Source organism: Pecten maximus, chromosome 18 (assembly GCF_902652985.1).
Source record: "Pecten maximus chromosome 18, xPecMax1.1, whole genome shotgun sequence".
Classification (NCBI taxonomy): Eukaryota; Metazoa; Mollusca; class Bivalvia; order Pectinida; family Pectinidae; genus Pecten; species Pecten maximus.
Genome location: NC_047032.1, coordinates 28,797,322 through 28,820,245, shown reverse-complemented (window position 1 = coordinate 28,820,245; position 22,924 = coordinate 28,797,322). Strand labels below are relative to the sequence as shown.

General features: G+C 36.8%; 1 protein-coding gene across 2 annotated transcripts in view; it reads left to right on the top strand.

The window, feature by feature from the left end:
* Positions 1 to 5,552: 5,552 nt before the first annotated feature.
* Positions 5,553 to 22,924, top strand: part of LOC117317063 (pantetheinase-like) — a 23,862-nt gene continuing 6,490 nt past the window's right edge. Inside the window, exons 1-2 of one of the 2 annotated variants that reach the window (XR_004530087.1) lie at positions 5,553 to 5,867; positions 15,296 to 16,890. Coding sequence is in view for 1 of the 2 variants with exons in the window: in XM_033871848.1 (XP_033727739.1) it covers positions 5,649 to 5,867; positions 15,296 to 16,681 (1,605 nt within the window). In the remaining variant the exon portion in view is untranslated. Of the gene's footprint in view, positions 5,868 to 15,295; positions 17,166 to 22,924 lie in introns of those variants that run through there. The other variant, XM_033871848.1, reaches the window with a different exon arrangement.

Here is a 22,924-nt window from a genome sequence, read left to right as displayed (position 1 = left end):
TCTCGTGGATTCCCGAGTCAAACTTATGCTTAAACAAGGGAGGCAACTCCTCTTTTACGTAACTCAATCGCGTGTAGTTTACGTTGGTTTGTATAAGTACGGCATCCCTGTGCGAACTGCATGCGTTTGGTGAAATTTTCACAGACGACTGTGTAGTTCCCTATCTTTCATTGTTACAGTCTATAACAACTTATTATTTCACGTTGTAAGCCGGACACGTTCTAATTACTTTTCTTTTTCCTTTTAGTATATTGATTACTGTTATTCAACATCTTGGCGGATTCCGTCAAGAATCTATCCTCGAATGAATTATCCTGTATCTATGGTATCGACGGACATGCCAATTTACTCTCAACTCAGTCCTTATTTAAAATGATAAAATATGTCATATTGCTTTCATTACAAACGTAGATGGGCTGTCATAGAATGCGAACCTTGATGGAATCTTTACACAATGAAATTGGAATAAGGGGAGTAACTCCCACCACGCTGTTCCTCTATATATAATGAACACGCTACAAGAAACCGTGTCATGCATACCTGTACACGAAACATTAAAATATCATATAAGTAACGGTATTGTGAACTGTGAAACCTCAAAGGTAATTAGTAAATAAACTTTATTACCTATATTGCATAAAATGTATGTAATAGCAACTACATGTGAATACGCTTTTTTATTACATATTTTTACCAGTGAAATATCAAAAATTATTCATTCTATAAAAGTGATATTTTTAAATATAACTGAAAAATATCACTTTTGCTGATTTGACCAATCAAATTAATGATTAGAAAATACCGAAATAATTGACCAATCAGAAAGCCCGACATATATATCAGCACCTGGACAGGGGGAACTACTTTTTTTTAGGGAACTGTAGGCCTAGTTAGCATACGGGGTAGGTTTTTCGTTGATAAAAAATGTAATAAACAGAATATCTAACAGTGTCTTCAGTAATATCAAATATATTTCACTCGTGTGGCTAATCTTTTGATATTTTTCACTCGGTGCTGCGCACTCGTGAAAAATATCAAAATATTAGACCCACTCGTGAAATATATTTGGTATTACTGAAGACACTGTTAGATATCCTCTATATACTTTATACCAATTAACTTGAGATTTAAACATTTTTTACTGCGTTAAAGAAGGAAACAAGGTACAAGTTTAACAACAATACAAAGGCCTATCCTATATCTATACAGAAGTTGATAAATAACATAATGTTTGTTTGTCACAATTAAAGTCAACTTACAGAGAATAAATGTTTTTTATGGTTAATTAACATAATAAAAAATACAACAATTAAAAGAGACATACCTGATGATGTGTCAATTTATTTTTATTTTTATCCAAACCTATCGTTAGATTTGATATACACCTGGACATTAATTGTAGTCCTGTTATCTATTTAAGGTTTTATTTCAAATGAAGGAAACAACATCTTGATTTAAGGCGTTAATTGATATGATATAACGATGGTACATGTATATCAGAAATCTGAGGCCAATTTGTGGTGTCGTGGTTGTGTCTTAGAGCAAAACACCTTACTCTTATTGCTCTTGATGGTATGCGATGAGTCTGCCGTATGTTGTTCAGTAAGGTAGTCACCAACTACTACAAGGAAACCCCGTCTCAAAATGACCCTGGCTATTTTATGGGGTGATAAAGCAAGCAAGCACACAGACAAACTAACAATTGTTGTTCAGGCCTTTATACATCCGGTCGGGAAACGAAAGGAAGAAAGATATCTAATCACGTGGGTTTATTATGACAAGGAAATGGATCAAGTGATTTGTAAGTTTGGCAGGAAATTTTCACCACCTGAAGACATTAATACTCCATTATCTGAGGTTTGTGTACAGGTGGATAATTTCAGGGGAAGACTTTTTCTATAAAATACAACTCAAGCAAACACGTACAAGAAACAGGAACGTTCAATTAAGCGCCTACAATCCGAAGGGCATTTAGAAATCAGATGGGTGTAGGGAGATTTTGATAAATTTAGACCGAAAACATGACATTAGTAAAAAGTTTTAAAAAATCTCATAACATTAAGACAACTCGGCAGACTTCTATAACGGGGCAGGGTAATTTATTTGTGCAATATGTTGATGTAAGTACATGTATTCACACACCCAGTAACCCAGTTTTACAGTGTTGTTGCCCTGAAATCAGCCACCGCTGAAAGAGTTATCTCGAAAGCACATGCAAAGACTCAAAACGATTGAGTTTATCAGTTGAGCTCCCAAGATACTTGGGTGCAATGGCGATGTAGCATCTGTGGTGTACATACATGCGATATGGACTCGTTGACCGAAAATTGTTGTGGCATTTTGTCAAGCACAAATTTTCGAACTTGAGGCTTTGATGTCATCAAGCACGTACACTATCTAGAAACGTTCCAGACTGCAGTTCAATAGGCCCGCAAGTTTTATTTTTGTTCTACAATATGGAGAGCATAGTTTTATGGAAGTTCTTGAATCTTCCAGGAGAGCAACATTGCTCAAAACTGTACAAACGATTGCAGGTTGTTACAGCGTATGTTAGCTGCTATAGAAATGTTTTTTTTAAACCATTCAGAAGGTACATGCGATAGGGAGAATACAACTTGAGACAAAGACATTTTCAAGAGCTATGATCTGAATGATTCGTGCAATTGGTCCCATTGACGCTGGATGTCATTAAGATACTGGCAAACTAATACTTAAAACCTGTTTGTTGCGATTGGAGGAGCTGAAACCCAAGCCTGAATACTATCTAAAGAACAGAACGCACATCTTCACAAGATTTACTGGAAAGGGCCTGACAAGATCGATGAAATTATCAAAAATACCAAATAATTTTGACAAGACAGTCAAGACATTCGTAGGTAATGTCATTCAACATGGCCTCTCCTGTCAGTCTGTTAATAATGACATCGTCAAACTTTCCCTGGACTTGAGCCGATCAATGTCATGGTTGAATTAATCCAACCTTTGCTGAGTGAGGAGGAAGTGGCAGCGATCTTTGTCTAGTGGCTAAAATTGACAGCAAGATTAGAAAAGCAGAGAAAAGTAACCGCTACAATTCCCTCCTCGCTGCCAGAACACACATCTAAGGAGCATGTTTCCCTTCCTGGTGGGATATACTGTTTATGAGCGCAGTTTCTTTGCCATGACAACGATCAAGACTGGCCTCCATAATGAGGCTTTGTAGATCTATTTCTATGAATATGGATTTAAACTTGGCTGACTTTTTATCCTGTCTCTGCATTAAACAACTGTAAAATAATATAAAATATCACCCATCTTATTTCCACGTGATTTACAGAAGAGCCAATTGACGGAAGGCAGGGTGTCATCCACTATGACATGAACAAACAAATTCCCCTGATTAATTCATGCGACCGAAAAGGTCTTGGTCAATTGTCAATGAAAAACGAAATCCCCCTGATTAATTCATGCGACCGAAAAGGTCTTGGTCAATTGTCAATGAAAAACGAAATTCCCCTGATTAATTCATGCGACCGAAAAGGTCTTGGCCAATTGTCCATGAAAAACGAAATCCTCCTGATTAATTCATGCGACCGAAAAGGTCTTGGTCAATTGTCAATGAAAAACGAAATCCCCCTGATTAATTCATGCGACTGAAAAGGTCTTGGCCAATTGTCAATGAAAAACGAAATCCCCCTGATTAATTCATGCGACCGAAAAGGTCTTGGCCAATTGTCCATGAAAAACGAAATCCTCCTGATTAATTCATGCGACAAGCAGGGTCGCATCCACTACAATCCCAAGAAAAATCTCCTTTCTAATCTATGTGACAGACAGGGTCTCAGCAACTAGCCAACTCCCAAGGCATGAAATAATCATTTGAACTGTTGAGTAACAAACTCTAAGCGCTTTTTGATTGGTTGACACTGCGATCTTTGATCGGGGACTATTTTTTAATCCCTTGGTTCAATGCATTTTGATTGGCTAAAGCTTGAAGGCCGTTTCACGAGGTCCTGGAAATGTTAATGCACAAGAAGCATTTTGCAGATGTTTTTTGCCATTTTTTCTGAAAAATTATTAGGATTATATCATTGTATTGCTTTGAAAATGATAAACTTGCTTATAATTTGCTATGAATTATGATAAATAGTAATATTTCTTTAGATTTCTGAAACTGTCGGTTTTGCATATCAATTAGCGGAATTTCACTTTAGGCCATAGCCTTACACTCCAATTGATATTGTTAAAGAAAAAAAAATAAAACCAGGTCAATGCATCTCCAAAATAGTTTTTCTAATAGTAGAAAAAGAAGCCTATCACAACAAAAAGATGAACAAGAAATATATTTAAAAAAGATAAACGGCATAGTTTTAATGCTAGTGGTAAAACTACTCGTGAAAAGATAATCCACTTATTCATCTTGCATTCAATCTTAACTTTGTTTCGTTTTTAAATGCAAATCTGCATTTTTCATTTACCGCTACGTTGACTAATCCGTACTTCATCTTGACCAGTAACGCCACCTCTCGCGTCATATCCGGGGCCAAAAGAATAGTATACGGCTATGCCGAAAAAACAATTCTCCCCGATGTACCGCTAACAGGAAAAGCCTGCCCGTGGGATCGTGATTGCACATGCCTGCACACACGACTGACCCAGTTTAGAAGCTCCAGTGCCTCAGCGATCGCACTAAATATTTAGTTCACATGCACAGCACAGCGTCTACATCTTCACAATCGAACACCAATAAATACGACGTCAGATCATATTAAAATGATGTAAAATTAGTCAACCCCTCTCTTCATAGTTTAACTTCTCGGCTTGAAGCGGAGAGCTCAGCCAAACATTTATCCAGAATACTGTTCGATTATTTACTAAGACAAAGACGGAATTAGACTTAGTTAATTTAAAATCAGTGTGCTATACTCCTAATCTTATCAGTTTCATCCTCATAGGTAATATACCTATGTGCCAGTTATCACGACATTATCAATATATTTTCTTTAATCGTTTTCACAACATCCTGCATTTCTACACCACGGAATGAAAAATAATGACTTCTTTTGAGGGCACTGGTATCTGACGGTGTTGTATCTTGTCAATTGTAATTGGACAGCCAGTCTCAGTAATATATTAGAGAGCTATTCTAGTCATAAAACAGCCGGGATCAGTATTATATATTAGAGATCTATTCTAGTCACAGGACAGCCAGTCTCAGTAATATATTAGAGAGCTATTCTAGTCATAAAACAGCCGGGATCAGTATTATATTAGAGATCTATTCTAGTCACAGGACAGCCAGGGTCAGTAATATTTATCTACAATGTATAAACAAATATTATAATAATAACAAAATTGTCACAGGACATCCATGGCCAGTATTGTATTATAGCGCTTTTCTAGTCATTGGAAAACGTCCAATTCAATAGAGTTGTTTATCTCTTCTGCAGCGTGTGAGAGTAGACTGAAGCCTTCCCGATCATAGCCATATGTTCTGTTTCTAATATCACATTAGATCTACGCACGCATCACCATCGGACTTGTGTGCATAAGTATTCTGTGAAATGTGGGATTACCGACGATTCGAGGAAAGTACGGGTCCAATGTCACGCGGGGAGTGTTTAATGTAACGATATATTTGTCGATTCTAAACCGGAACAGAAAAAAACATGTCTGCAAAGTTCTTGTTCTTTTACCTTGTCCTCGCCAATATTGTTGCGGGATTACCGTTTCAAAATAATAACAAAACTACGTTCCGTGCCGCCGTGTTTGAGCATGCGGTAACTCTTTTCCCGCCTAATTCTGTGGTGACAAGACAGAAAGCCCTTGGAAACATGATGCTGAATCTGAAGGAATACAAACGCCAAGCTGAACTAGCGGGGGATCAGGTGAGTTATTTTTTTAAGTTCATAACATCTGGTTTTTAGTTTCAAAAGATTTGTCTTGTTTTTTTTCCCGTATTCAAATAATTATCAACAAAGTAGAAATGAAAACTGAGGAGAAACTGATTACTTGTGGTGAAACCCAATACGTGTAGCATTCAACAGTATCTAGTACCAAAATGAAGCTATGGAGTCGTGCCCCATGGTATACAGTATCGTAAAGATAGCTCATCATTGTGTGGGAACAACATATCTGTAGACCTATTTAAAGCTGATTTTCGTTCTGATAATGGCAACTTAATGGTTGTTAATTTGTGGATACGATTTCGGGTAGTTTACGTTAAGTTAAGCACGCTGTTACTTATGACAACTAGCGGCCTCAGGCAGGAACTGCTGTATATCAAAGCTGCAATGATTAGCTCTTGACGAAAATCATAACGTGTAGAATTTTGTGTATTTGACAAGCTTTAGCAATGCGTGTGACTTAGCACACATCAACTTTTGGAGAATGCATGTCTAACTCAGTTTGCTAATTACCTGCAACTACCTGTAGTAACATGGTTAGGAGGGTGTTACATGTACCGCCTTCTTCTCCTGTTACAGCTAGTATCATTTAAGTATTATTTTTTATTGCATTTTTGCCAGTGAAATATAGAAATTTATCAAACTAATAAAACTTATATTTTCACTGCAGCGATGAGCAGTGAAAATATAAGATTTTGCAGTGAAAATATAAGATTTTGGAGTGAAAATATAAGTTTTGCAGTGAAAATATAAGTTTTTCGTTTTTGACCAATCAGAGCGGACCCTTGTATTCACCTCGTTGAAACTTGCAGATTTTTCCAACCGAAGCGGAGATAGATAAATTGGTTATTTTGCTGTATTTCTGAAATTTTTCAGACTAGTTTTTGACAATATACTCACTTGGCATTTGCTATTCATGCACAGATTCTACTATAACAGCAGAAAACGCTTAAGTTGCGTTGATCAGTCCTTTCAAAATGGCGCCTTCAAGTTGACGTGGAGGAACGTCACAAATAGATGACGTCATAACTGATTCCCGCACTTTTTGACGCTATTAATTTTTAATATTTTTAATTTTGTTTTTAAGTTTATGAAATGCAATAAAAAGAAAATTGAATGGTTGCCCGTTAAATATAACATATATTTCACTCGTATGACTTCGCACTCGTGAAAATATCGATATTCTGTCATACTCGTGAAATATATGTTATATTTAACGGGAGAAAATTCAATATCCTCTATATATCACGTAATTCGTAATAACTTATATACGTATATGAATATATCTGTGACCGCTGAGTAGGTATTTGAAAATGGGACAGAGTTTATGTGAACGGCTAGTTTAATATGCTCAGCTGTGACTTGCATCGTAACAAAGTGAATCGAAGCAGACTAGAAAACCTGTCGTCAAATTTAGCGATTGATACCCTCAACATTTCTAGTTTGTAAATGAAATTAATAAATCAAAATAGTTAATAAAAAGCGAGGTCGATGAGGAATAAACTCAGAAGGTTTAGAAATTTCCCTTTGGCCTTGACCCTTATTTAGACGGTGAAACCCAATTGGGGGCCCCTTTTCTGGCAGATCCTACATAGGTTGGTGTATCATTTCCTGGAACTGGTTTATAAATAGGTATGTGGTCATTCTACGATGACCGACAAGAGCCTGACAAACTGATATGAATCTTAATATCTTTTAATATCATGCTACACTTTCCTATGGTACACACAGATATGAAAATTAACTTTTTTTGTATCACCGTTGGTACAAAATAAAACATAAATAAAATCAGCCTTTTGATGTTCTATCTTTCTGTACCAAAATAAAGGCTGACAACAGCCATGGTACAGACACATGTGAAACCATCAGACGAAAAGATTACCAAGTAAAGCAAAATACACCCTGATACGGCTGTCATCACATGCAGTGACATTTCAACGGAATGTCTGCTATTTTGTTGAATAAAATAAATACAATAAATAGACTAGCTTTTAATAATGATTTTTCGGGAAATGCGATTAGCTACATAATTCTGTACGATTATTGAAAATCAAAACATTGGAAATGACGAAAATATGCAGCTGCCCTTTTACCCTTTTGGAGACCCTATCAGGGCCCTAATGTTCATATAATGAGCGATCATAGTGAGTTATCTGCCCTTGTCGCCGCTAGAGGCGCTTTTCTCAACTTGGTAGAATTATTATGCAAGATGGCGTCACGATATGGGTCATTAACGTTCAATGAATTGCGAACGGAGCTGAAGAAACGAAGTGCAAAATCATCGGGAAGGAAAAAGGAACTCATTGAAAGGTACTGATGTGTTTGCTAACTGTATTTAAATGTACATAAAATGGAATAATATGTTACATGTCAACAACTAAACTTGGTTTTTTTTCGACGATGAACGTGTTTATATCGAACCCCCTTTTTTCGATGAAAACATGAGTATGTGTAGTTGTACACCCACTATCATCAAGGTCCCATTGGTATACGTAATAGAATATGCATGAGACAGCTGGCTTTGAACCACGACTACTTTCACTGAAACAAATTCGCAAACTATTTTAAACACCAGCGCCAAAATAAAACGTACTGTCGGGGAACGGGTCTAGCCCGAATAAATATAACATCCGTCGATCTGGTCAAACGGCCAGAATCTTATGGACTATATCAATAACCCTATATATGCACAATATTCTGTAGTCCTACAATACATTGAAATTGATCGAACTCGTTGGTAGAATGATCGTACCTCTGAATCTGTTCCGATATAGTATATATGCTCTTGCTGCTGTATGTCCACCAGGGACTTTTTAATTTTAAATTTTCTAACTGAACATGATGTCCCTGTATCCAGTCAGGGCATCGAACTTGAGTTCTGTTCTACATTTGTATTTTCATATCTATATATGTATTGATAGTTCCTCGATTGAATATGCAATGTATTCATACATTATATGAAGTCCAGATTGTTTTCTCAACAACACAAAATCTGAGGGTATATTTTTGCATAAAAAGTATACTCAGAATTTTAAAAGAAACATTAAAATTATGTTTTTGTTAGCAAATTTCTTTTTGCTTTGTAATTTAAAATGTCACTCTAGTTAAATATAGTTGTTGTGTAAGACCATACATGTATATTATAATGTTAACTTACATGATACATACATGTGACAATAATAGTTTAATATTACAGCTGCATTTGACTAATATGTGAATTTGTTGAAATTTCAGATTAGAATCTTATGACAGAAACTCCAACTTTGGCAGAGATGAATGTGACACTCAGACAAAGGAGTATGATATGACCTTACCTGCAGTCAGTGGATATGTGGACATTCATTCTGAAAAGAAATTGGCTCGTGTGGATGAAGTGAAAGTATCGTTATTTTTAAGACAGTTTGATAAAGTTCTGGAGGATAAGTCAATTCAGCCATACAAAGAGACGTACTTGTGTCATTTGCGTATTTGTTCTACTGACAGCTATGATTTTGTAAAGAGCCTGTGTAGGGCAGAAATGAAAAAGTCTGTGAAGTATTCTGTTGATGTGGCACTCACAAAAGATGGACATATTCATGAGACCCAGTGTGAATGTGCTGCAGGAATGGGACCATATGCACACTGCAAGCATGTGTGTGCTGTGTTGTATGCATGTGTGATGTTTGGCAAGACAAAGACAGTTTTAGTCGAGGAAACATGCACACAAAAGTTACAAACTTTTCACCAGGCAAAGAGATATTGTGGATCTCCTTTGAAATCAAGGAACATCAATATGGCTAGTGCAGATGAACTGACAAACACAACGTTTGACCCAAAACCCGAACAATTCAGGAGAATGCCAGGTTACCAGTCATATTTCCGTAATATATGTTTGAACTTTAAGGGAATTTCCACCATGCCAATCTTTCAGACTTTTCAGCCAGCCAACAGTTTTGTAGTGACCCATGACCACGACTATTTAGAGGAAACCCCAGAGGATATGCTTTTGAAAGAGATAGGTGTGCACAACATCAGTGAGAAAGAAAGAAAGTATATTGAACAATCAACGCGTGGACAATCACAAAACAAAATGTGGGAGGAAGAACAACTGAAGCGGGTACAGTCATCCAATTTTGGACGAATATGTAAAGCCACTGAACGGACAGATTTCAAGAGTCTGGCAGCTTCCCTCATGTCGTCTAAGAAAATCAAGTCTGAGGCAATAACTCATGGACTTAAGTTTGAACAAGAAGCCATTAGGAAGTACGAGACAGTAGCCAAATGTGAAGTGAAAGAGTGTGGCATATTTGTTTCAACAGCCCATTCGTACCTTGGTGCTTCACCAGATGGCATTGTGGATGACAGTTTATTGTACGAAGTTAAATGTCCCTTCACTGCAAAAAAACAGTCCGATTACCAAGGATTCAGTAACATATCTTAAGTTTGAAGATGGAGATGTGTTTTTGGACAGGAACCATGGGTACTTTTACCAAGTTCAAGGACAGCTTTTCTGCACTGGACGTCTGTACTGTGACTTTAATGTATACACACTAGTGGACATGAAGGTGATCAGAATACAACGTGATGATAACTTCATAGCTGAAATGTTGAACAAACTGGAGTTGTTTTACAACAAATACTTTGAACCTGTCCTCTTGGACAAGATGTACTACAAGTGCTATTATTAGTTTACATAAATTTGAGAATTCAAATCAGTCAAATTTTTGTGATAATATGCAATTATTATGAAAAATACATGAGAACAGATATATGCATGTATATAAAGCTCATGATGGGCATTTGTTATGTATTTATGATTTAGTACATGCATGTATACAAATGGTGTGTTTGTAGATCTGGTGTACCAGTGGGGGTAAAAAGGTAGAAATACATATGCATTACTTTTGGTAGAAGTAATTTTAGGCATTGCATGATTTTGATATTGAAAATGAGAAATATACATTAACAAAATAAATATTTCACTTTCAAGATATTTGTGCTTGTCAAATCATATGTCAATTTTAATAATTTAAACCAAAATAATGTATACATGTGTTTCATGTTCTCCTATAGCTATTTAGGGGCCGCGGTGGCCGAGTGGTTAAGGTGTACCGACACTTTAACACTAGCCCTCCACCACTGGGTTGCGAGTTCGAAACCTACGTGGGACAGTTGCCAGGTACTGAACGTAGGTCGGTGGTTTTTCTCCGGGTACTCCGGCTTTCCTCCACCTCCAAAACCTGGCACGTCCTTAAATGACCCTGGCTGTTAATAGGACGTTAAACAAAAACAAACTATAGCTATCTACCAGGATTTTCCCTGCCTACCACAAAGTTTTATTGTCAATAGAATGATCGTGAACCAGAAAGTTTTAATTTGGGACTCATGGTACAAATTATCTCAAAAATAAGTAAAATGTTTAGCTTTCAGTACCTAGTTATCTACGTGCCCTGAAAAATTCATGAGACACAAGTATAATTTGTTTTGGACTTAACATTATCTGGTTATATCATGTTGCTCCAGGATTCAGAAAATCATACACAAAGACCAATCATTGATTGAATTGATGCTTCATTTTCCTGAATGGTTATTTGTCCACTCCTTACATTATATGATGGGGTCAGACTGACCAGTGTCCAATCTCCAGCGGTTAACTAAGGTGGACAGACTCCTGATCATCACATTATATATATTTATACCAAAATCACCTTCCACATGGGGGAGTTGCCAGATATATACTGATCATAAGTTGGCGTTTTTTTCTGGTTATTCCGGCTTGCATTGCCTCAACCTCCAAAACCTATCACATACTAGGGCTATTAATACTTTCTTAAAACATGCAAAAAAATACTACACCAAACTTTTAAAGTTAATATCTCTTCATATCCTCAAAAAACAATGAAAGAAACAAAATAAATACATATTGTATTTTAATGGAGAGTAATCTGATATTTTACAGATACAAATTAAATAAACAATCATTTACGTATGAACTGGGAGTACAGTCAGTACACTTATACGTTCCAATGTGACTATATACGTAAAGTAGCAAAACATTTCACATGAATTATTACTTTTGAACACCATTTTGACACTCGGTCAAAGATGTAACAAATCAGGTGTGCTTTACAGCTATATCAACTGGAATCAGGCATTTTTGGGTACAATGCAGTTTCTGAAATTACATAACATTGCACAGATGAAAACTATTTCTGATGATAGCTTAGTCTCTGTTGTGACATTGGTTCAACTAACACTTTGTAAGTTTTCATTAAACCAATTAACCTTTCAATATGAACTCTTTTACTCGCTATTTTTCTATCTCTAATGACAATTTCACCCGAAATCCTATTTTTCTTCCTGAAGAATGTTGGTATATTCACAGTCACGTCTCTAGGAGCAAAAAGGTCCTGGACACTAAAACCTTTGTCTGCCATTACATTATCTTTAGGATCACATATATTGACCAAGTTTGACCTTTCAACTATCTGTCGATCACTGGTACAGCCGGCATAAACTTCAGACACATATGAAATAAGTCCACCTGGTGTTGCACCTATCAATGCTTTCACTGTGTTACGGTTTTTATTAGTGGAGAAGGTGGCCTGTTGATACTTGGGATTTGAAGGTTTCGGAGTCAGTTCTCGTCATACCATCCGATAAGAATATCGCAATGCTCTGGTGGTATATTTGCTATACCTAGTTGTAAGTGGTGCAAAAAGAAATAAAAAAAAAACCTGTTGCATGGTACAAAAAACGGAAATGCTTTCATTTTTATTTGTACCATGCAAAGGTGTACCGCGGAATAAAAAGATGAAAATTTAGACAATTTTAGCAGCTGATATCGGCTGTTGGCAACATACATGTACATGTAAAAATAAAGAGTGTTCTTTTGTTTTTAAATCTGTATGTACCACGCATGTGAATTGTCACATCATTAAGTACCATACAAACGTGTACCGGGTACAAAACTATGTGAAAATTCATATCTTGTCGTCATGCTCTTGTCAGCCATCGTATCATTCGCAGGCTGCTGTATCAAAATAGATTCCAGTGCTCTGGTATAAATGGTTATGTGGTTAAGATCTGTTTATTGTCACTTTCTGTGTATGTTTCCAGAGGTTGTATATATAGAACCTGATCATGATGTCATTATATTATTAGATTGTTTTAAGTGGTTAAGTTCATACATATACAGTCTCGGTAGTAGAGTTAAGTAATTATCAAAGGTTATCACTGGTCAAAAATATATAATAGTTTTGCCGTCAATATATAAATGCCTGTTAACGTAGAGTAGTTGGAAAGGGAGCTAAGAATTGAGTTCAAAGAGGGAGATTGTAGAGAGACTTGGAGCAGGTGTTGATGGAGACTATAAGTAGGTCTTATCGACAGCAATGCTTTAAGTGCCAAGTTTAGAGAAAGAGTTTTGGAAAGTGTCAAGTAGTTTAACTTAGTTTGGCTTCGTAGTTTAGCTGGTAACAGTTAGAAATGTTTTCGGCATAGCCGTATAATTTGTTTTGGTCCCGGATATGACGCGACAGGTGGCGTTACTTGTCAAGATGAAGTATGTGATTGGTCAATGTAGCGGTAAATGCAAAATGCAGATATGCAGTTAAAAACGAAACAAACTTAAAATTGAATGCAAAGTTGATGTATCTTTTTAATTGACATATTAATGAAATTATATTCCTGATTCAAATTCAGTCTTATTATCACCAAAAAATGATTCAACGCATTAGTTCGTTAATTTATTTCATCCGGAAGTTGACATTATAACAACAAACATTAAAACTATGGCGTTTATCTTTTTTAAAGAGATTTTTTAATTGTTGTGCATTTATTTTCCATAGATAACTCTTGATTATGTTGATTCATTTTGGTTACTTCTGAAAGGAAATTTAGTGCAATCTATTCACTGGAATTCATTAACTTAAGTCGTTTCTTGTTTACTTGGGATTATTAGTGAATGTATATCTTTTACACCTGGAGTATCCATTGGATTGGAATTTGATATTAATTGATTGGCAAGTACGTTGATACAAATTCATGCTTCAATAAAACTGTGGAGGCATTTTATATGTATATAATTTTAATATGGTAAGAGCTGGTGACCTATTTGACCTGTGACCTTTGGTGAGAGATGTGGTCATGAAATTAAAGTTGAACACTGATGATATAATTAAGGGGAAAATGCACAGGTGGTTTTTGATGACCTATTTATAGGCATTGAGTGTAATCATATATGGTATTTAATTTGACTTTTTGACATGTGACATTCTATGATTGACCTATAACAGGGTCCTGAAACATATTCAAAATGTTTTAATGGATATTTCAAATATCAAACGGTAATTTAATTTTCTCGCTGTAGTTGTACAGCAGGATGTACCCGATTTATTGGTTAGATGAGCGTCAAGGCTGTGTTTATATTCCGCAATATACAATTATTACTGGACTAAACTTTTTATAAATCTGCCTCTCACATGTTTGGTAATGTAATCAGTCTGCTTCATATGGTAGTCCAAACAATTATGAAGAAGATAATGCATGGATTGTATCACTTACCATGATATTTATCTCAGATACTAATCATATAGGGTAGAATAAAGAATAATTTACAGTATTAATAGATTCTTTGTTACTTGCACGATGACATTTCAGATATAGATATCTAAGGATTGACTCGAATACACTCTGTTTTTCTTTGTTATATCTCCATAGCATAATTTAATATACATATGTACTCTACACAATACCTGCGACGTAATGTTTATGTTATGGGATAATAACATAAATTCTATGCCAATGAAAATGCTTGTTACATTGTTATAAGAAAAGATTGAATTACATTCTATGAGTAGGATTAGGTATAGGCATGTTCTCATATTGCACCGACCATAATCTTATTACATGATTAACCTCACGCGACCCGTCTTAATAAGGCCCATTGTAGTAATACAACTTATATCACGTGGCATATGCATGCATGTAACTCTATTTTGTCTACTCCACTTAAATTTAACTCCTAGAACACGACACCCTAAGGGCCCGCATAGCTCATCCCTGACTAATTCAGTGATGATGGCAAAAGCCTTCAATGTAATTATAAGTTATATAAGTTCAATTCAATTGAAAAACACTCGACTTGTGGACTTTCTCTATTGGGTCCGCTCCTCTGCCCTGGGTGACTCCGGCAAAATTTCAATAAAATCTATAAAACATGAATATGGTTATCATATTATCGGTTATAATAAATATAAAATGTATTGGAATTTAAATGCTTTATTGGTAGTTTACTCTTATCAAAAGTTTTTATTTTTCTACTTTCCGATATATTTGGTTGGATTTCCTTATCTTCCTTTCAATTAACAAAACTACAAACATAATATGTGTATAGTTTAATAACAACAATATTTGTTTCTTGTATTTAGGGCGTCGACATATTGGTATTCCCTGAGAATGGTATATTTGGACTTGGCCTTTCGAGAGAGGATTTAGCACCATATCTCGAAAATATCATTGACCCCGAAAAAGAAGTTTGGAATCCGTGCGAAGACCCACAAAAGCATCCAAACACAGAGGTCCAACAGTACCTTAGTTGTTTAGCTAAGAACAACTCGCTTTACATTGTCGCAAATTTCGGAGATCGCCAACCCTGTGATGAGTCGCTTGACCCAAATTGCCAAGTTCAGTACCAGTTGAACACTGATGTCGTATACGACAAGCGCGGTGTTTTCGTTGCCAAGTACCATAAAATTAATCTGTATTTCGAAAAGGCTTTCGACTTTCCGCCTGTTGATAAAGCAGTAACGTTTGACACTCCGTTCGGTGTATTTGCCTTGGCAGTTTGCTTTGACGTTCTTTATTATGACCCGCTCGTTGACCTGATTACCAACCACGGTGTACGCAATGTTGCATTTCCGACTGCTTGGATGGACTCGCTCCCTTTTCTGGCTGCCATAGAGTTTCACTCGGCGTTTGCAGCTGGCCTGGGTGTAAATTTCCTTGCTGCTAACATCAACTACCCTCCAAAGAGGTTTCACGGCAGTGGAATATACTCTCCACAGGGAGCGAAACAATTCGTTTACAACGACCAAGAAGCCGCTGGAAAATTACTTATAAGTGACCTACCCGTCATTCACAAACAAGACGATGTTATGCCCCCACCGCGGACACCGACGTTGAATGCGCCTCAGATGACAGAACCTATATATAGAACAAAATTACATTATGATCTATACAACATAACACTGCTTTCTGGAACCTCGGGTCATGTCACGGTGTGTCATAGGTCAATATGCTGCCAGCTGAACTACATCAGAGACAATACTGATGAGGTATTTGCATTCGGTGCCTTTGACGGCCTACATGGTACTACCGGGAGGTATTATATGTACCTACAGGTATGTACATTGCTCAAATGTTCCGGAAACGGAAGTGACAGCTGCGGAGTAAGAACTAAGAATTCTAAGACTTTGTTCCACAGTGTCCACATCACTGGCTACAATTTCACCGCTCACATCTACCCCGAAGTCCTCTTAACTCGAAATGGATCACTGGCGCTCTCCGTGGGGAGATGGAAGTATAACAATGGAGTACTTAACGCGCCGACTGGATTCGAGGCACCTCTGGTGGCAACGAGTTTATATGGAAGACTTTATTCCATTAATGACACCAACGGACGTGAATCCTGGTACCCAATAAATCGCGACAAGTCTGATCTTCACAATTCCAATCATGGTCAGCGTAGAGAGTATTGTTTGATATGTTTGATAGTGACGTATCTATTCACCTTAACGTTGGCTAAACTTTCGTAGACTTTTTGACATAGAATTTAGTGAACAAAAAGATGATGACTGTCACTTGTAATCTTGTGTGACTCATACATATAAGGAACTTTGTGATGAACAATTCCATTCGAAAAAAGTGACGGAGCCTACAATACAATCGTGTTGTCACACGACGTAAGACGAGGTCATGGTGTATGGACGGAAGACAATCGTGGTGTCACACGACGTTAGACGAGGTCATGGTGTATGGACGGAAGACAATGAGATAATGGCAGTCACGCACCTGTGGCAGTCGGACGAACATTGCTCTGTTATGGTTAATGATTAATGATTAGATGTAGAATAGAGTATTCTTGTCTTGATATGAATATGATAACGAATACCTATATATTTATTTTTATTGACATATGCCTGATTAAGTAATGTGTTCATATGTCAAATACATGCATTATCATTGATTGTGTACAGATCTATGAACTTATCTTTGTATAATGAGTAGTCATATTAACAATAAAAATGTCACACCTGGCCATTCTATGTCTTTTTAAAGTCTGTACATTTGAAATGAACGATGTTTCTCTTCTTCCTCGCCATATGACACCGGGAGAGGAAGGCTTTTAGAAGAATAATCTATCTTCGATGAGTTTACGTTTTCCTGCTATTACCTTTCAAACATCTGTCTGATTAGTTACCTGTGATTTGTACTGTGATTCAATATCAGGGTTATAAATTTTTTATTACTCTAGGTAAGTGAAATACTATCTTAATTTCAATCATTTTGTATCCAGAAGTACAATGTAAAGTATGTAACATTCGTTTTTCATATCAATAACATGCACCTACAGATATCAACATTGTATCTCCTTATGTTATATATACTGCAGGTGTCTGCTCCTGGTTGGAATAATAGAGAGAGAAAATTAGTCCCTACTCCTACTAAGTAGGGGATAATATATATATTTTTTATTAATACTAACCAGAAGCAGACGCCTGTGTGTATACATATATATATGATCAGTATCAAAAACGATCGTAATCAACGATTTGAAAAACATCACAAAATTCTTATACTAGATTTCTTAAAATTAAATATAATAAATATAATATAAATCTCTGTCAAAATACAAACAGCAGATATATCTCTGTGGATGTTATGTAACATATTCTTCAGGTTGGTAAGTATGAATGTAAATAGGCCTATATCACAACTATTGGTATACCACAATCTGTAATGGTACACCACACCAATATTGGTATACCACACCTAGTATTGGTATACCACAACCAGTATGTGTATACCATAATCAGTATTGGTATACCACAACCAGTATTGGTATATCACAACCAGTATGTGTATACCACAACCAGTATTGGTATACCACAACCAGTATTGGTATACAACAACCACTATTGGTATACCACAATCAGTATTGGTATATCACAATCAGTATTGGTATATCACAACCAGTATTGGTATACCACAACTAGTATTGGTACACCACAACCGGTATTGGTATACCACAACCAGTATTGGTATATCACAACTAGTATTGGTACACCACAATCAGTATTGGTATACTACAACTAGTATTGGTATACCACAATCAGTATTGGTATACCACAACTAGTATTGGTATACTACAACCAGTATTGGTATATCACAACCAGTATTGGTATACTACAACCAGTATTGGTATATCACAACCAGTATTGGTATACTACAACCAGTATTGGTATATCACAACCAGTATTGGTATACTACAACCAGTATTGGTATATCACAACCAGTATTGGTATACCATAACCAGTATTGGTACATTGTATATAACAACCAGTATTGGTATACCACAACCAGTATTGGTATACTACAAGTAGTATTGGTATACCACAACCAGTATTGGTATACTACAAGTAGTATTGGTATACCACAACCAGTAATGGTATACCATAACCAATATTGGTATACTACAAGTAGTATTGGTATACCATAACCAATATTGGTATACTACAAGTAGTATTGGTATACCACAACAAGTATTGGTATACCACAACCAGTATTGGTATACCACAACTAGTCTGTGTATGCTACAAACAGTATTGATATCAAAACCATTTAGGGGTAAAAGGTTACCTGGTTTGTTCAATTGAATGGCCTTGACATACATTCAAGGTCATTGGGATCAAATAGGCTCAAGCGTTCAGACAACTTTTTTTTCGACAACCATAAAAACCCAGAGCCCCAATGTTAAGCCTTTAGCATGCTATGATGAAGACTACCAAGTTTGTTCATGTGAATGACATTGACCCTATTGACTACAGTGTCATTTAGCAATAAAGGAGAATCGTTTTGTAGTATGTTTTAACCAGTTCGACGTCAAACCCTTATTATCACAGACACGTGCTCTATCGATGACAATATCAAACTATTTCAGCAAATAAGATATTTCAGCATATTATGAAATGAATGCATGTCAAGATTTTGGAACTTTAATGATCATAACTCGAGTTAGAAAATAAGCTATAAATAGGCAGATACTCGTGATCAAGACAAGCGGGGGAAGTAAATAGTTCAGAAGGAATACAGTTTATAAACCTAATAATAACCATATCTCATCATCTACTTCCTAAATACTGTCATCAGTTAAATGATGGTGATATTGGTCAGCGTGGCCTGAGGAATATTTCCATACATTATATGATATATTTATCGAATCACTCGTTTTTGCGTGGACCCTTTGGGCCCACACAGTATATCTGTCAGCCTAGAGATAGCGGATACCCTACACATTTTGTTTAAGTGGACATGATTACCGTTAACACAGCTAACCCAATATGTATAAAGCATGATTTTGGCTAATCTCGACTAGTCTGATCCTTCTTGGTCTGGTCAGATCGGTCTAGTCTCAAATTTTGGACTGATCTAGTCTAATTGGTATGGTCCCAAATTTTAGTCTGTTCCATTAATTACACATTCGTTCAAAATACCTTAAGCCATTTTTTATCAATAATCCCAGTATGTTCAAGTTTATTAAGTTTCTAAATGTTGAAAAAATCAAAGATCTTAATAATCTAGGTAAATATTTAGTGTCAGCATCTAAAAGGCGAATGTATGTGCACATGAAATGCTTAAAATAATGTTGTCTATGTATTTTTTATGTTCTGTGGGTAGGTGGTTGAGAGAGGGAGAGCGTGTGGGTGTGAGTGGGTGAGGGTGTGCTAGCCGCTATGGTGCTTATTATATATGGTTGTTACATTTTAGTGATAAGTTGTAAAACTTAAGCTAATAAAAGAAACTGAAACTGAAACATAAAAACATTCAATCAGCCAGTCCAGCTGTTAGTCCATGCTGCAGTTGTCGATGTATGAACTCTGAAACCGTGATGAAGTAAAATACCGATACAGCAAGAGAAAAAATCAAATTTTGGGACCAAACCAGACCGGACCAGACTGATGAGACCAGAGCTGACCCAAATTTAGGTCCAGACCATTGAGTCCAGATGAGATCATACCAGATGTTCTGCCCCCAATGGTACATGTATGTCATACAAGGAAGTTACCGCCAAAGTAATTTATAAGTTCTGATGAGTTGGAACAAAGTGCAAATGTAAGATTGTTTATATCCCTTATCAAATTTCACTCTACGTTGAGTTCTGAAAAAAAGTGTTTGATTTTATAAGTGTAGACGGAAATCTCTGTCCGTTCTAAATCGACAGCTGTCGAGATGAGGCTCCCATACAAGGCCCCAAATCTCTGGTATAACGTGTCCGAAAGAAAACAGCAGCAGAGTCCGCCACAAAAAAAAAACCCAATTCAAGCGTCTCTCAAGACATGGATTGGAAGAGGTACAGTGATCTGGATCCGGTCACATCTGTACAGTATCGCGGTATTTAGAAAAATTGTTAACCCGATATGTTACGCTAGTCCTTTCCAATGTTCCATTGTTGCAGTAGTAGGTAAATCCCATACATTTTTATTGCAGTGTGGAATCCAGTCAACTCAGCTGTAAAGAAGTACGTGGTAGGGCAGTGTAAGAAATGTCATGTATAAGTTGTCCTAAATGGAAGCTCCGGCGGTATACTCCCCAGGGAGTTGAGAGAGACATTGACTGGTTACTAAAGGCCTAATAACCATGGGAGATAATGTGTGAACCACTTTGAGACGACTATATGTTGCTGTGATATAGAGGTATATAAGAATTATTATTAATGATCGGAGTTTGATGAAACTTGCGGTAGACTTATTACCTTAACCCCTCACTCAAGTTCGATTGTCGGTATATTCCGAGCATATTTAACGAGGCTGCTGTGATCTGATTGGCTGATTGCTTTCCGCACGATATCTTTTGAAGAAATGATCGGATTTTGATGAAACTCGCTCGGTAGACTTATTACTTATTATGTTGATTACTTTCACAGGAACTTGATGACTTGATGTCATTTGTTTTAATGTTTTATGCATGTTGCCCACTTTAATTTCATTTAATGCAATATTTGCATGGGCGGGGGATCTTGACGACTATGTCCTTGTTTTTATTAAAGCCATCCTTTTTTGCTATTCTGGATACATTGAACATAATTTATTTGCTTTGTCAGGTAAGACAAGACCTTTGCATGGTTTGTACATGCTACTTTTCAAACTGACATGCCATTTCTAAATTGCACTTGTAATAAACATCACCACATTTATGGACGTTGCTTATATTTGGAATACTATAAAACATGATCTGGTTTGGTCTGGTATCATTGGTTTGGTCTCATTTTGTGTGGTCCAGTCTGGTATCATTGGTTTGGTCTGATTTTGTCTGGTCCGGTCTGGTATCATTGGTTTGGTCTCATTTTGTCTGGTCCGGTCTGGTATCATTGGTTTGGTCTGATTTTGTCTGGTCCGGTCTGGTATCATTGGTTTGGTCTCATTTTGTCTGGTCCGGTCTGGTATCATTGGTTTGGTCTGGTATCATTGGTTTGGTCTCCTTTTGTCTGGTCCGGTCTTGTATCATTGGTTTGGTCTCATTTTGTCTGGTCCGGTCTGGTATCATTGGTTTGGTCTCATTTTGTCTGGTCCGGTCTGGTATCATTGGTTTGGTCTCATTTTGTCTGGTCCGGTCTGGTATCATTGGTTTGGTCTCATTTTGTCTGGTCCAGTCTGGTATCATTGGTTTGGTCTCAAAGTTTGAATTTCTTGTTTTTGTTACTACCAATGCAATACCATATGTGAATAATTGCATGGGTTTTATTATTGTTGACTTCCCAGGATATTTCCTGTTAAATCTATATTCTACACAGACTCGCACTCCACCACGGCCGGGTCTGCAACACATTTATACCACAACTTCCGCACGTGGTTCGACATCCAGGAAGCTGTCAATGTGGCCGGTCTGTGCTGCCGTAGTTGTGTCTTTGGTTAAGTCACTTTACCCGTATGCGGTGGGTTCCCATATGTTGTTCAGGGAAATATCATCAACTGCTACAAGACAAGAGGGGGTATTGATAGGGGTTTCCTCAAAAGGTACATTCTCAGTGATCGTATAATGCAAAAATACAATAGTAGTCATCAGGCCTAATACTTTTCTAAAATCATAAAGCTAAGTCTTTCGCTTAATTACGAGAATTTAGTATCCGCAACATTGATTTGAAAATGATTAAGTCAATGCAAAATAATAACATTACAATTTGGAACGCTGTATAAGAAGCATATAGACCTCTATTACCGCTCGTAAACAGAACGCTACTCATGCTAAGCGGGATATTACGGCTCTACGGGTTTCGCCAATGTTATCATCAGCTGTGACTTTGTAGTTGTATCACGTCTTGTTCAAGTAAACGAAACTGATAACTTGTAAGTTATATATAATCCACCAACAAAGCCTACACCCAGCCAACTCGCTATTTACTACACCCAGACAACTCGCTATTAACTACACCCAGCCAACTCGCTATTTACTACACCCAGACAACTCGCTATTAACTACACCCAGCCAACTCGCTATTAACTACACCCAGCCAACTCGCTATTAACTACACCCAGCCAACTCGCCATTAACAACACCCAGCCAACTCGCCATTAACAACACCCAGCCAACTCGCTATTAACTACACCCAGCCAACTCGCTATTAACTACACCCAGCCAACTCGCTATTAACTTCACCCAGCCAACTCGCCATTAACTACACCCAGCCAACTCGCTATTAACCAGCAGATCTAGTGGCCACCCTAACTCTTTCTATCACAACTGCTAATACTAATCCATAATCGCTTTAATACACCCAGCCA